This window comes from Colossoma macropomum, unplaced genomic scaffold (assembly GCF_904425465.1).
Source record: "Colossoma macropomum unplaced genomic scaffold, Colossoma_macropomum, whole genome shotgun sequence".
Lineage (NCBI taxonomy): Eukaryota > Metazoa > Chordata > Actinopteri > Characiformes > Serrasalmidae > Colossoma > Colossoma macropomum.
The window spans coordinates 42,713,158-42,730,137 of NW_023494784.1; the positions used below are offsets into that span (position 1 = coordinate 42,713,158).

At 40.7% G+C, this 16,980-nt stretch overlaps 1 protein-coding gene across 1 annotated transcript in view; it reads left to right on the forward strand.

Moving 5' to 3' along the window:
- The window catches only part of stxbp5l (syntaxin binding protein 5-like), a 262,054-nt gene that overhangs the window by 203,416 nt on the left and 41,658 nt on the right, over positions 1 to 16,980 (forward strand). The window contains exon 21 of the mRNA XM_036571863.1: positions 10,397 to 10,501. Within this exon, the coding sequence (XP_036427756.1) occupies positions 10,397 to 10,501 (105 nt within the window). The remainder of the gene's footprint in view (positions 1 to 10,396; positions 10,502 to 16,980) is intronic.

Sequence of the window (16,980 nt, forward strand, 5' to 3'; positions counted from 1 at the left end):
ACACAATATGCAAACGAGGCCTTTAGCAAATCACTGCGTGTTTTTCTAAATCAAAAGCGTTCACCTAATCCAACAATTACACATTTTGGTCCAAAAATTGCTGACCAATCATCAAAGGGGTCCTCAGTGTGTTGCGAGGCATAGAACAATTCTAGCAGTATAATTGCAATGTGGTGTTTTGTCCCCGTTGTGCAGTTCTAGTTTCTGTGTATCTTCTAAGTGCCTGATCTCCTGTGCATTAAAGGGCCCATATCATGGAAAAAAAAACAATTTTCTTGTTGTTTGATGTAGTATATTGTATGTATGGTTCTTGTAGGTAGTTGTTGTTGTTGTTGTTTACATACTAAATCAAACAACAACAATGTTGTTTGATATAATATGTAAAGGTTGTTCAAGTTTATTCACCAGTCCATACAGTCCATATATGGTAATTGTGCTCCAAAAAAGAGCCCATTTTTGTTTTTGTGATGTCACAAAAAACACCTGTCTGACCATTTAGCCTACGGCAGTTTAGCCCCGCCTATTATGAAAGTTATAAAAGTTATGTGTTATAGTGTGTTTCAGCCCCAATGGCCTTATGAATAGGGCAGCCAATCAGAACAGAGGTCACTGAATTTGTTGTTTTTGTGATGTCACAAAGTCCACCACATATCCGCCTATTTAGCCTACCACAGTTTAGCTCCACCTTTTTGAAGTTAAAAAGTAAGTCTTAGGCCAGACTGGCTTTGAAACGAGGCAGCCAATCAGAACAGAGGTGACTGAATTCGTTGTTTTTGTGATGTCACAAAAAACAACACATCTGACCGTTCAACTTACAGCAGTTTAGCTTCACCTATTATGAAAGTTATAAAAGTTATAAAGTGTGTTTCACCCCCAATGGCCTTATGAATAAGGCAGCCAATCAGAACAGAGGTCACTGAATTCATTGTTTTTGTGATGTCCAACACATATCTGCCTATTTAGCTTACCACAGTTTAGCTCCACCTTTTGGAAGTTATAAAGCCAGTTTTAGGCCAGACTGCCTTTGAAACGAGGCAGCCAATCAGAACAGAGCTCATGTGCATATATCACTCTTTAAGGCACAGTAAGAAAAACAGGATAAAAAAGGTTGGAAAATGGTCAGGCAAAAATAATGAGTTACGAGAATATAAGAATTACGACAAACATATATAAAATATAAGATCTATGACGATCATCATAAGCGGACTTGCGTTATGGGCCCTTACATTATTGTTTATATGTTATGTCCTTTTAAAGAACAAATTCAACAGCTCGCAACTTCCAATTCAATCATCAAGCTTTTTATACACCACATTATTTGTTGTTTTTTTCACAGGAGAGGAAGTTGAACATGGCAGGCTGCGGAAAGCTGCCATTCTGCATGAATATTTCATGGCGCCGTGATATTGTTTCACATTTTTTGTTTTATTTCAGGCCCGGCTTTTAGATGTGTACTTTTGAAAGTAGCCCTGGGCCAGAGAAGATGAATTATAAATGAAAAAGTGAAGTGGTCGAGCAGCTGTTCCTGTTCCTGTCAGCCGTGTGCCTGTGCCGTGTTTATAGACTCACGTCTCTTAGTCATTCTAAAACATCTCTTAGCTATTCTGAAAGAGATTCAGTCATTCCCCTTCGGCAGTACTACAAAAACCTGCGCCCAGTCTTTAATTATTACTTTAGTATTCTTTTATTTACCACTTCCCACTGAGCATCAGCTTTATATCTGTCTGTTGCTTAGCAGTATTGTTAAATGGGGCTTTTGATTTATGGTAATGCTTCAGTTAAATATGAATTCATGAATTTCTTATTAGCATAGCATCATTTCTTGCCTAATGCTAAATGGTCTTCACTGGCTTTCATTCATTGATACCTCTTATGTTAAGTGACTGTTCTCATTACCATGTTGCATTGTAATAAATTCTTTATTTCGTCGCTGTCAGAGCAAAACCTCGTGATAATGATCTTAACTTCGAATGGAAGTTAATGGACCTGGATTTTTCGACGTTATTTTGGGCTGTTTTTGTTGGTCCATTCATCGTGAAAATTTCACACAATGTATAGGGCAGCTGGTGTTTTCACATCATGTCAAAAATCAATACCAACAAAAATGGAAATACAAGATTTTGTTCCAACAGCAACAATTTAAAGAGTTTACTGCTGGACTTGTTTCAGAACCATTTGAAAGACCAGTAGGCACTCGACTAGGTGTGTGAGGTCTAGTGATGCACCGATACTGGTCACTTGTCCAGTACACATTCGATATCATCTCTGATGCTGTGTTCACGTGTGTGCGGTAGACGGACAACAGCAAACCAGATATTCCATTGTTTTCAGTAGAGTTGCAACAGAATATCCTGCCACCACAAGCAGCAACATTCTTTAGACCGCAGTGGTGAGCAGAACTATCCGTGAAGAGTTCAATTTTCCCAGCTTTTGCCATCGACCACAGCGGTGGAATTAACCAGATGTTGATTTTTTGGGAGTCATTAACGCCAAACGTCTCTTTGTTGAATTTGAGATGAACTCAGTATTATAAAACAACAATAAAAGAGCACAGAGCCTTTTCCACCTGAAATAAACAATAACACTGCTAAAGTGATAACATGGATAATATGGATGTGGAAAACCATCCATTTTCACCAGCACCTCAGTCACCAACGTTTGCATGGCTTCATGCTGCTGTTGGTCGCGTACCGCAATGAAGTGCAGAATGAAGGTTTTTCAACGCAAACTTGTGAACGCAGCATTAGCTGCAGTTGCTCTTCATTTGATTATTCTAAAACTTGATAAACAGAGCAGAAAGCACATATATGTAATAATAATTTCACATGTTTGGATTATTATCAATTTCATGTAAGCTAAAAAGGTATAGTTGAATTAAATTTGAATAATGATTTGAATAATGACATTTTGAATAATCAATTTAAACGTCAATTAACAAGACAAGTAGAACGACTAATACTGGCTAATAACAAACGTTTGTGGTTTGGAGGTGTTTTTGCATGGTACAGCTGCTAGTAGGACAGCAACTTTAAATATTTGAAAAGCTAAAGTTTTGAGGGGTGAACTTATGTTGTCTATGAATGTTTATATTTTATAACTTCATTGTTGCATTGAAAAGTTTACAATGGTATAATAATTACTGTTTATTTTGTCGTTGCGTTGATATCGGATCGGTACTCGGTATCTGAGTTTAGGTGTCAGAATTATTGTCGGAAGAGAAAAACTGCGACCGGTGCATCTCTATTTAGGCTATAAATGTGGAAGCGTGGACCATTTGCACAACTTGATTGTGGTTTTTACATTGTGTTACGTGCTATTGGCCACCTGGTCTGTCATTTGTTCTTCACCATTTACACTAATTGGACATTTTTCCGAGATTCGTCCCGCACTGTTGACACGAGTCGGCTATAACTTTTGCATTGTCCTGCATTGTTGGCACTAGTTTGCTGTGGTGTTTGCAGTGTGTCCCACACTGTTGGCACTAGCCGGCTATAGTTATTGTGGTGTCCTGCATCGTTGGCACTGGTCAGCTATAGCATTTGCATTGTCCTACACCGTTGGTACTTATAGATTTTGTGATGTATCCTGTTTGTCACTAGTCAGCTATAGTTTTTGTAGTGTGTTCTGCACTGTTGGCACTAGTCAGCAATTGCTATGGCATTGACCAACACCATTGGCACTAGTCAGCCATTGTTTTTGCACTGTCCTGCACTGTTGACGCTAGTCAGCTGTAGGTTTTGTGGTATGTCCTGCCCTGTTGACACAGTTCGGCCACAGTTTATGTGTTGTGTCCTGTGCTGTTGACACTATTTGGCCACAATTTTTGTGATCTGTCCGACACTGTTGGACTAGCATTTGCATTGTCCTGAACTGTCAGTACTTGCCATTTGTACTTTTTGCCATGTGTCCCGAATGTTTGTCACTAGTCAGCTGTAGTGTTTGTGGTGTGTTCTGCACAAATGGCACTAGTCAGCCATTGTTTTTGCATTGTCCCCACATTGTTGGCACTAGTCAGCCATTGCTTTTGCATTGTCCCCACATTGTTGGCACTAGTCAGCCATTGTTTTTGCATTGTCCTGCAAACTTGGCAGTAATCAGCCATTGCTTTTGTGCTGTCCTGCACTGTTGGTAGCACTAATCAGCCATTGCTCATGCATTGTCCCACACTGTTGGCACTAATCAACCATTGTTTTTGCCTTGTCCCACACTGTTGACACTGGTCAGCCGTTGTTGTTGCGTTGTCCCACACCATTGGCACTAGTCAGCCATTGTTTTTGCATTGTCCTGCACAGTTGATACTAGCCAGCTGTAGGTTTTGTGGGGTGTCCTGCCCTGTTGACACTGTTCAGGCACAGTTTTTGTGGTGTGTCCTACACTGTTGAACTAGACAGCTATAGTTTTGTGGAGTGTCCTGCACTGTCAACACTATTCGGCTACAGTCTTTGCAGTGTGGCCTGCACTGTTGGTACTAGTCAGATTTTTTTTCTGCAGTGTATCCTACATTGTTGCCCTGTTCAATTGTAATGTTTGCAATATGTTCCACAATGTTGGCACTAGCCACCTGTACTTTTTGTGGTGTGCACCACTGGTACTTATCGGCTGTTAGTATTGCAGTGGGTCCCACATCGTTGGCAGCAGTCAGTTCACACCGTTGATACAGCTGACCATTGGCACTGTAGTTCTTTTAGTGTGTCCCGCATTGTTGGCACTAGCCGGCTATAGTTTCTGCAATGTGTCCTTGTAATCTCCTTCAAATTACAAGCTGGAAGTGAGCAGCATGAGCAGCAGTGCAATAAGCATGGATCAGCCTGGGCAGGGACAATGTTGGCACTAGTCAGCTGTAGGTGTGTCCTGCACAATTGGTACAAATTGGATAGTTTTTGTGGGGTCCTGCACTGTTAGCATTTGTCAGCTGTAGTTTTTGTGGTGTGTCCCACACTGCTGGAACCAGTTGCCCTACACCTTTGGTACAGCTGACCATTAACACTAGTTGGCTGCAGTTTTTGAAATGTGTCCCACTATGTTGGCACTCGTCAGCTGTGGTTTTTGTGGTGTGTCCTGCACAAGTGGTACAAATTTGCTGTTGTTTTTTTTTTTGTGGGGTCCTGCACTGTTAGCATTTGTCAGCTTTAGTTTTTGCAGTGGATCCTGCACTAGTTGGCCATACTGTTTATTAAGCAATGCAAGCCAACTTGCTAGGCTAATTTGTCTTTTTTGTGATACTGTATCTTCCTGTTTTTGCTCTTTTGATGATTTTGGCACATCATGGTATGGAGATGTATTTAATTTCTTGCAGCTGCAAACTGTTTGTGCATGACTGCTGCCGACTTTAGTCATTTTTTTAACTGCAACTTTTCATTTTTTGAACTTGCAACTTTTCAACTTTTCAGCTTGGTGTGTCAAGACCCTTCGATCTTGGCTGGAACTTAACTCGCTCACCATTACACTAACACAGTGACTCTCTCTCTCTCTCTCTCTCTCTCTCTCTCTCTCTCTCTCTCTCTCCCTTCCTTTCTATCAGTTCCAGTAATTGGTGCCACGCTTCTCTTTGAAGTTCTCTCTCGGTCTCGCTCTGAGCCCGTCGGTCTGTCATTGTTGTTTGCTGTGTTGAGGTCGTTGGTGTGTGTGTTACATCATGGCTGAGGCAGGTCGCTCTGACCTCATGTTGACTCTGGCGCTCTGCCAGGTGGCTAATAAGCTGAAATGTCAGCCATTGCCTGTGATCCACTCGGGTATATTTAGAAAAAGAAAGTTCCAGCTACGTTGAATAAGAAGCTTGTGGAAAAATAAAGGAGTATGAGAAGGGACAGTGTGACAGGTACCGACGCTGTGTCTTTTCAATGCACAAATGCATGCACAAATACCAACACACCAACTTATTTTATTCAAGCTTCTCCCTCAGGGCAAACGTTCCAAATAAGTCAAGTCAAATAAGCCTGCAAAAAAATATGTCAAATGCTTACACAAATCACAGAAACTCTGCTCTCTTCTTTAACTTTAACTACGAGAAGTATGAATTTTTGTTGCGGTTATTGGTATAGTAGCGAAAATTGAGATTATTTTAAGTATCGCGCTACTGGAATTCACTGTACACTGTTAGAAATAAAGGTTCTGTGCAAGTACATTTTTTCGTTCATCAAGGTACCAACAATGTAAATGTGCCCTCAAAGGTACAACAGTGGTTTTAAGATCCAACTGTGAACCTTAAATAAGTTTTTCCAGGTAAAAGGTTCGTATTTGTACCTTTTCATAACCGAATGTTTTAAAACAGAACAGTGAAATAAAAGCCTGGAGACGAGACGGGGTGTGTGGAGTCAGTACAAATTAGAAAATATCATTTCAGTGGATTATGGTACAGTTATGTTGCCTGACTAAAGGTACTGAGATGTACCCTTGAGGGTCCCACCCCAGTGACAGCAGGGGGACTGCCCCAGTGACCGTTTTGTACCTTTATTTCTGAGAGTGTAGAGTACACTGTATGTTCAAAGTTTGCAGACAGCAGCTCCTCCAGCATTTCTTCTGAAATCAGGGGTGTTAATAAACAGGAAGTTTTCCCCCTTTTCTGCAGTAATAGACTCTGGGAAGGCTTTGCTGTGGCAGCCGCAAGAGCATTAGTGAGGTCAGATACTGATTTTGGGTGATCAGTTCTGGATCTCCGACTCATCCCGAAGGTATTGGATGGAGCTTTATCACTCCAGAGAATGCAGTTCCACTGCTCCACAGCCCAAAGCTGGGGGGCTTTATACCCATCTAGCTGATGCTAGGCATGGGGCATGGTGACCTACGTATCATTTGCTGCTGTTTCAGAGCATCCCATTCTATTGGTCGGTGCTTTTCTCTGGAGATAATGAAAGCTTTGTGTGCTGTGGTTGCACCTCAAAGTAGGTGTGTTCACTAATTGGACAGGTGTCTATATACTTTTGGACATAGTGTAGCATTAGCACCGAAGGTTATGTAGTTAAATCTTTAAAATCTCCAGAGATTCAGAACTTTTACAAAAAACGTTTACTTCAAGGTTCCTTCTGGCAAGTCCTTGACCTCTCCAGCATGGTCTGAGTAGTTAATGCAATGTTACGTCTTTTGTGTAATTTGTTTTTCAGATATTACCAAAAGGGACCTTCATTAGGAAGTGTTCCCTGGAGCAGTGTCATATTAAAATGGATCACTGGAGTGATGCCACAGATGAACCACTAGAATTTTCCTAAAGAAACTTTCAGTTGAATGGTTTCAGTTGAGTTGCTTCAACTGAATATTGACTGAAATTTTCCTTAGGAGACCAAACAGTGTTCTTCTATAGCATCTCAACAAAACCTCTCCAAAGAGTTTGGTATCTTTCTAAAGAACCGTGACTGAAAAACAGATTTGTGTGTGTGAAAAAAAGACATAAAATGTAAGATTTATTTTCCAATTTCAGAGTTTTTCCAAAAACATTTACATTATGTGGCAGTTCTTCAAACTTCCAAAAGGTTCTTCATACTCACATGTCTCATCAAGAAAACCTTCACTGAAAGGTTCTGTAGGGAATCAAAAGTGTTTTTATTTAAAAGAGTGTAGGACTTTATGACATTGATGGTTGATTGCTGTGTGGCTTTGATGGTTGATTGTTGTGTGGCTTTGATGGTTGATTGTTGTGTGGTTGAGGGTTGATTGTTGTGTGGCTTTGATGGTTGATTGTTGTGTGGTTGAGGGTTGATTGTTGTGTGGCTTTGATGGTTGATTGTTGTGTGGTTTTGATGGTTGATTGTTGTGTGGCTTTGATGGTTGATTGCTGTGTGGCTTTGATGGTTGATTGTTGTGTGGTTGAGGATTGATTGCTGTGTGGCTTTGATGGTTGATTGTTGTGTGGCGTTGAGGGTTGATTGCTGTGTGGCTTTGATGGTTGATTGTTGTGTGGCTTTGATGGTTGATTGTTGTGTGGCGTTGATGGTTGATTGCTATGTGGCTTTGATGGTTGATTGTTGTGTGGTTGATGGTTGATTGCTGTGTGGCTTTGATGGTTGATTGTTGTGTGGTTGAGGGTTGATTGTTGTGTGGCTTTGATGGTTGATTGCTGTGTGGCTTTGATGGTTGATTGTTGTGTGGCTTTGATGGTTGATTGTTGTGTGGTTGAGGGTTGATTGCTGTGTGGCTTTGATGGTTGATTGTTGTGAGGCGTTGATGGTTGATTGTTGTGTGGTTGAGGGTTGATTGTTGTGTGGTTGAGGGTTGATTGTTGTGTGGCTTTGATGGTTGATTGTTGTGTGGTTGAGGGTTGATTGTGTGTGGTTGAGGGTTGATTGTTGTGTGGCTTTGATGGTTGATTGTTGTGTGGTTGAGGGTTGATTGTTGTGTGGCGTTGATGGTTGATTGCTGTGTGGCTTTGATGGTTGATTGTTGTGTGGCGTTGATGGTTGATTGTTGTGTGGTTTTGATGGTTGATTGTTGTGTGGCGTTGATGGTGATTGTTGTGTGGCTTTGATGGTTGATTGTTGTGTGGTTGAGGGTTGATTGCTGTGTGGCTTTGATGGTTGATTGTTGTGTGGCGTTGAGGGTTGATTGCTGTGTGGCTTTGATGGTTGATTGTTGTGTGGCTTTGATGGTTGATTGTTGTGTGGCGTTGATGGTTGATTGCTATGTGGCTTTGATGGTTGATTGTTGTGTGGTTGATGGTTGATTGCTGTGTGGCTTTGATGGTTGATTGTTGTGTGGTTGAGGGTTGATGTTGTGGGCTTGATGTTGATGCTGTGTGGCTTTGATGGTTGATTGTTGTGTGGCTTTGATGGTTGATTGTTGTGTGGTTGAGGGTTGATTGCTGTGTGGCTTTGATGGTTGATTGTTGTGAGGCGTTGATGGTTGATTGTTGTGTGGTTGAGGGTTGATTGTTGTGTGGTTGAGGGTTGATTGTTGTGTGGCTTTGATGGTTGATTGTTGTGTGGTTGAGGGTTGATTGTTGTGTGGTTGAGGGTTGATTGTTGTGTGGCTTTGATGGTTGATTGTTGTGTGGTTGAGGGTTGATTGTTGTGTGGCGTTGATGGTTGATTGCTGTGTGGCTTTGATGGTTGATTGTTGTGTGGCGTTGATGGTTGATTGTTGTGTGGTTTTGATGGTTGATTGTTGTGTGGCGTTGATGGTTGATTGTTGTGTGGCTTTGATGGTTGATTGTTGTGTGGTTGAGGGTTGATTGCTGTGTGGCTTTGATGGTTGATTGTTGTGTGGCTTTGATGGTTGATTGTTGTGTGGTTGAGGGTTGATTGCTGTGTGGCTTTGATGGTTGATTGTTGTGTGGCTTTGATGGTTGATTGCTGTGTGGCTTTGATGGTTGATTGTTGTGTGGTTGAGGGTTGATTGCTGTGTGGCTTTGATGGTTGATTGTTGTGTGGCTTTGATGGTTGATTGTTGTGTGGCGTTGATGGTTGATTGCTGTGTGGCTTTGATGGTTGATTGTTGTGTGGCGTTGAGGGTTGATTGCTGTGTGGCTTTGATGGTTGATTGTTGTGTGGTTGAGGGTTGATTGTTGTGTGGCTTTGATGGTTGATTGTTGTGTGGTTGAGGGTTGATTGTTGTGTGGCTTTGATGGTTGATTGTTGTGTGGTTGAGGGTTGATTGCTGTGGCTTTGATGGTTGATTGTTGTGTGGTTGAGGGTTGATTGTTGTGTGGTGCTGGGGGTTGATTGTTGTGTGGCTTTGATGGTTGATTGTTGTGTGGTTGAGGGTTGATTGCTGTGGCTTTGATGGTTGATTGTTGTGTGGTTGAGGGTTGATTGCTGTGTGGCTTTGATGGTTGATTGTTGTGTGGCTTTGATGGTTGATTGTTGTGTGGCTTTGATGGTTGTTTGTTGTGTGGTTGAGGGTTGATTGTTGTGTGGCTTTGATGGTTGATTGTTGTGTGGTTGAGGGTTGATTGTTGTGTGGTTGAGGGTTGATTGTTGTGTGGCTTTGATGGTTGATTGTTGTGTGGTTGAGGGTTGATTGTTGTGGTGTTGTCGGTTGACTGTGGTGTGGATTTGAGGGCTGATTGTTGTGTGGATCTGATGATTTGATCGTTATTGCGTGTTGAGGTTTTGATGACTGTTGTGTGGACTTGATAATTGATTGTTGGGTGGTTTTAATGATTGTTATGTGGCATTGATGGCTGATTGTTGTGTGGCTTTGATGAATTGAGTAGCTTTGATGGCTGATTGTCATGTGGATTTGATAGCTGATTGTTGTGTGTATCTGATGGCTGATTGTTGTGTGGATTTGATCATTTGATGACTGACTGGTGTGGCTTTAGTAGTTTAGTGTTGAATACTATCTTGTTAATTAATGGGTCTGTTTCACAGTTTCCTCAGCTTCAACCTCTTCAGCGTGATAATGTTTGGAGTTCTGATTTGTGTATGTCTGTGTATATGTGTGTGTGTGGTTCTCTGATTTCCAGTGCCGTATCCTTCCTCTCTCCACAATGAGCCTCGGGGCACGGCGGAGCCCGTGTCCAACCTGCGCGCCAGCCATTACAGTCCAGTCTTTTATCTTCTGGACAATGGTAAGCTCTAGAACACCTGGACCGGCCTCACCGCTCACGCGCTCATCTGCCAGCGTGTGTGTGTGTGTGTGTGTTTGCGTGGGATGGTTGTAAGCATGCTGCTGTAGGATTAGCCTCACGCTCGTAGTGCCTCTTGCCTAGCTGTGCCTAGTTGCTAGCGCTCCTCACCACTTCTTCTGGCCTTGAGGTGTCAGGTGTGGGTGTGTGTGTGTGTGTGTGTGTGTGTGTGTGTGTGTGTGTGTGTCTGTGTGTGTGTGTGAGGGTGATGAGTGGCTGCTTTCACACACATCACTATGTGAGAGCACTGGGAGAAACGAGGGAAAAAGGTTTGAACTGAGTTTGAACTGTCAAAAATTGACCTACCCAAGTTCTGCCCTCTGTGTGTTCCTTCATAGCAACTGTTGCTACATTGAACAAGCTTTACAAGACACTGTCAAAAATTCTCCCATTCGGCCAAGTGATAAACTGTGTGATGTATTGTTGAAGGTTTGAAATGGACTGTTCAGTGTATATCCAGTATATGTTCAGAGTCCATACATGGAAGCTAAAACGCAAAAGCAAACCGTTTTGAATTCACAATTTTTGTGATGTCACAAGAACCAATGCATTTACATATATCTGCCTATTCAGCCTACAGAAGTTTAGCTCCGCCCATTCACTTTGTTATTTTGACTTTGTGTGTTTTGGACTGATTTTTGAATGAGGTACAAATATATGGCAGCCAATCAGAACAAAAAATAATTTACACATATCAGTCTTAAAGCCACAGTATCCTACACAAGTAGCTATTGTAACATGGCTAAAGTTAGTGATCGTTGCCAACATTTTCCTTGTTATACTTACCATACAGTTGTATGCAAAAGTTTGTGCACCCTGTTTCGTTGATATTCAACAAATAAAAGTGCAAATAAGTGAACACATCCTCTATACAGAACACACTTCTGCACATTTTAATAAACAGTTACTGTTTATTTGCTGAATTTAACATACATTCTCAGAAATAAGGGATGAAACTGTTGCTGTGCCCCTCTTGTCACTGGGGTGGGACCCTCAAGGGTTCATCTCAGTACCTTTAGTCAGAGAGCATAACTACCATAGTCTATTGAAATCATATTTTCTAAGTTGTATTGACTCCACACCCCGCCTCGCCTCCAGGCTTTTTATTTTATTGCTCTGTTTTAAAACATTAGGTACAAAAATACACCTTTCCCCTGGGAAAAACTTATTTAAGTTGCACAATTGGACCTTAAAACCACTGTTCTACCTTTGAGGGTACATTTACATTATTTGTACCTTGATGAATGAAAAATGTACCTGCACAATACCTTTTATTTCGTGTTATGGAAAAAATAAAAAAAAAAGTGACTGGAAAATATTGTACAAAAGTTATGGCACATTATATATTTTATTTTTGTTTGTTTTTACAAAATAGAAATAAATAGAAATCACTAACTAGAATTTTCAGAAAAATGCCTGTAGAGGATGTCTTAACTTTTTATTTAGAAAATCAAAAAAGCATGTCATTTGAGCAGAATCTTTAAAAAACGACTTTTAAAAAAACTTTTAAAAAAAATTTAATTGCTGCAGTTTCTCATTTGGTTATAAGTGGTATTTTACCAGTGTTCTGTCAAGCTTGTTCAAACTACCCATAATAGCTATTTAGGAAAACATTTGTGGGCGGAGCATTGAGAGGTCCTTTAGCAGTGAACTGAAACACAGAGGCCAAATTATTGCTGCATTCGACTTAACTCAGAAGCGGGAAGTTGGAGGTCATTGATGTTTGATTTAGATTTAAAGAAGGTAAAAAGCTGGCTGTGAACAGGAAAATCAATATGTGATATTATATATCTATAAATAAAACAAATAATGGTGGCATCACCTTAGTTACCTAATGTCAGGCAGATTACGTGTACGGCGACAGTGTTGATCAGTATGTTCTGATGTTTTCCGTAGCATCAGTGATATTACTGCTCAAACACTGGAGTAATTAAACATTGCTATTAAATAACTTTAATATTAATGGCAGAAACATAAAAATGCAGAGTTAAGTCACGTGATACGACCAAAAGACAATGAGGTATAACTATGTTAACTTTACTCCCAACCTGCCCAACGTTGACTATATTCTAGTAAACGTTAGACAGCTAATGTTAGCTGACCTCACTGTAACTTGTCATGAGATTGTTAAGCTACGTTTTTAGGCATGAAGGTAATTCAAAAAGTTTGCTCCTCTCTGAAAATGGAAAAGCAAGACTGCCTCTGCTATTTTCTCTACTATGATGACTTCTGCTGCGTCGATTGCAGAATTGTGAAAAGGATCTATTCATAGCCTCATTCACTAGCGTCTCTCTGCATGCATTATACAATAGATTTAGCACATTAGCATCCCCAGTAGTGATGAATCTATTTTATGTGGCTGTCAGCATATTGAACAATGAATAATGCTTTTTATATCTTGGTATCAGTTTCATTCTGGTCTCCTCTGGGTTCGCAGCCACAGTTAAAAGTCTATTAATGTCAGTTTCTTCATGTTTGGACTAAGAATAAGTTACGGACATTTTAATGGCAAGAATTAAAACTTAAATTTAAAAAATAATATACAATAATACCAATTTCATTTAACATAATATAATAAAGGGGTGGATTTGAGCAGTTAGGCTGCTCACTCCGCCTCCTTACTCTTCACGTTGTTGCGGCCTGGTCCGTTGCCCGGTACTGATCCCTCGGTAGATGGGAACCTCTGATCTAAATCTCATTTAAAAGTACAGACGTGCTGTTTATTTGCTGATGATGGTGTGAACAGCCATGCTATCACATCGTACGCTGAGTTTGGAGCACCTTCCCTGCTTTCCGAGTAGGAAATCCCAGTTGAGGGTGCGTTTTCTTTGATTTTTCCTGGTCAGAAATTGAGTTTAGTCGAATGCAGCATATGGCCTAAAAGTTTGAGGAGATCCAAAGAGAGAGAGAGAGAGAGAGATAAAGAAGATGTGAGAGAGAGAGAGACATGTTGGAGTATTTTGCAGGTTTGTTTGTAGAAGCTTCTCTCATCTGCCTGCTCTTCTTTAGCTCCTCATCCACGCTAATGAGTGTGCACATGCGAGTGTGCGAGTGTGCGCGTGAGCTGCTGAACAGGAAGCTGTTGACTTGCGCTTTTGTTTTGCAGATTGCTTGTGTTGGAATGACTTTTGCATCAGCTAATTAAGCCTCAGAATTAGCTGGCCAGCTCATCAACCAGCACATTAGCAAGAGGCGGCTTAACCTTAGCAGCCCCGATGATTAGCACATGACAAGCCTGAGAGCTTTCTTCTTTCACTGGCCAATCCATACCGGTGCACTTGTTTAGGCAAATGAAGGTATTTAGACTGAACAATTCTCGAACAGGGAAAACACAAATTTTATCACTTTTTTATTTATAACAGTTTGAAAAGTTTCAAAACAGTCTACAGCCCAGTCCATACAAACATACCAGTCCATACAGACTATATATAGACTAAGCTCCAAAAAACAGCCTATTTAGAATGAATTGTTTTTGTGATGCTACAAAAACCAACACGTTTATATTTATTTATGAATTTCATTGCAATGGTCTAGCAACACCCTAGCAACCAACTGGAATTCCATAGCAATGGTCTAGCAACACCCTAGCAACCACCTGGAATTCCATAGCAATGGTCTAGCAACACCCTAGCAACCACCTGGAATTCCATAGCAATGGTCTAGCAACACCCTAGCAACCACATGAAATTTCATAACAATGGTCTAGCAACACCCTAGCAACCACCTGTGATACCATAGCAATGGTCTGGCAACACCCCAACAAACACCTTGAATTCCATAGCAATGGTCTAGGAACACCATAGCAACCACCTGGAATTCCATAGCAATGGTCTAGCAACACCCTAGCAACCACCTGGAATTCCATAGCAATGGTCTAGCAACACCCTAGCAACCACCTGGAATTCCATAGCAATGGTCTAGCAACACCCTAGCAACCACCTGGAATTTCTCAAACGTGCAAAACCAAACTTTTATCACTTTTTTATATATAACAGTTTGAAAAGTTTTACAACAGTCTACAGCCCAGTCCATACAAAGATACCAATCCATACAGTCCATATAAAGACTAAGCTGCAAAAAACAGCCTATTTAGAATGAATTTTTTGGTGTTGCTACAAAAACCAACACATTTATATTTATTTATGTCTATTAAGCCTACAGCAGTTTAGCTCCGCCCCTTTACACTGAAGTTATAAGGAGTGTTTCAGCCTGGACTGCTTTTTGAATGAGGCAGCCAATCAGAACAGAGCTCATTTACATATATCAGACGTAAAGGTAATAAAAGTAACAAAAACATAATGTTTAATTGTGTGGGATGAAGAGAGGTTGGAAAAATGGACAAAAAATCATGAAAATAATTTCATGAGGTAAATTTCCTTTTTAACAATATTTAGCTAATCTTGTTGCGCGCAAGCATCAAAAAAAAAAAACTTAATGCTAATCAGCCATCTCTGTAGTGCTAACTTTATTTAACTTGTTAGCTTTTTAGCAGCCACACACTGAACGAATGCACAAAGACTGCGAGGCTGTGTCTTCCAGAGCATGGTGGAAAGAAAGAATGGCTAAATGCACTAAATGCATGTGCACTTGATCTGATACTCAAATACTTTGCACTTGTTTAAACTATACTCACGGAAATGGTTGCACATGATCAAACACTGTTATGATTTGAACTTGAAAAGTGTCAATGCAATGTAAACAGCATATAAAGCCATTTTCTCCAGGGCCATTTTTTGCTCTAGTGATATATGCAGTCACAAAGGGGGCCCAGAGTATATACTTTTGAAATGTATTCAATACCGTTTGCAATGATTTCAGAGATTTTCTTATCTTTTCTTGTTGTTTTTGTATACACCAGAATATTGGGTGGCTTGGGGTTTGCTCCCAAGTAAGACATCACATGAAACCGCCTAAACGTTCAATATGAGGTCTGAGCACTATGAACACTGAAACGCTATAAGAGTTGGTAGATATGAGAATATGTATACACCCAACAAAAAGCAATCACTTCAGTATAGGGAGATATTATAATAGCCTTATAATGCTTTTATTCAGCCTTACCAAGCCACTTTCTGCTAATTAATTAACTTTATTAAGTAATAGCTAGGGTGAATTATGCACTTTTATTTTAGATTATACATCATAATTTACAACCTTCCTTATTATATGCTAACTAGAAGTCTTCATTTTAGAATAGAGGGTCAGTTAGACTTTATTTAGATCTGAATTTACTTTGAAGTTTTCTAACTAGATCCGCAAAAGTTTGCACAATCATAAACTTCATAGACTTGCACTTTGAGGACCGATCTCACATACAGTTTTCAAGCTGCCTTCATTCAAACACAATTGAAATGAATGGTCTAGCAACACGCTAACAACTGGGAATTCCATAGCAATGATCTAGCAATACCCTAGCAACCACCTGGAATTTTATAGCAATGGTCTAGCAACCACCTGGAATTCCATAGCAATGGTCTAGCCACACCCTAATAACCACCTGGAATACCATACCATTGGTCTAACAGCACCCTAGCAATCACCTGGAATTCCATAGCAATGGTCTAGCAATACCCTAGCAACCACCTGGAATTCCATAGCATTGGTCTAGCAACATGTTAGCAACCACCTGGAATTCAATAGAAATGGTCTATCAACACCTCAGCAACCACCTGGAATTTCATAGCAATGGTCTAGCAACACCCTAGCAACCACCTGGAATTCCATAGTAATGGTCTAGCAACACTCTAGCAACCACCTTGAATTCCATAGCAATGACTTTGCCAACCTAAAGTTCGTTCACAAACTGTCCTTTTCTAATTTGCTCTCAAGATATAAGTACATTATTGACCCAAAGCTCAGGTGAGAGTTGTTCACAGAATTATGCTGTGTAATACACAAATAAACTGTGGCTTAATTCACTCTATGGGTTAATAAGCAGCCAGGTAACAGCAGCTGCTGGCTTGACAGGGCTTACGAGAGCATCATAATGTCCCCCTATGCTGCAGTGTTACCAAAGCAAGATATTGTTGCTCTGAGTCAGTCAAAAACTGAAGTGAGTCCTCTGAATGCGGAAGGAGTTGTTTCTGGAATTCAGCAGCATTCATCCTTGGCAAGGCTCCGAAGCGGCGGCGTTTCTTTTGTAGGGGCGGAAGATGAGCGCGGGCTGAAAAGAGCAGAATCATATCAGTAATTCATGTAAATTGCAGTGCAGGTTGACACCGAACAATTGCACCATGAATCCTCCAAAAAGGATCCCAAATTAGCCTTCCTGTCATCTGAGCCGGCCTCGGAGAAGACACTACGGGCTTTGGCGCACATTTCCCAGAAGCTGGCACGCGCTAACTAGCAGTTCATCCATTTCTGAAATTCCGGCCATGGAAGAACAGTGATGTGGCACAGACGGTACGGTCACCAGATGCCAG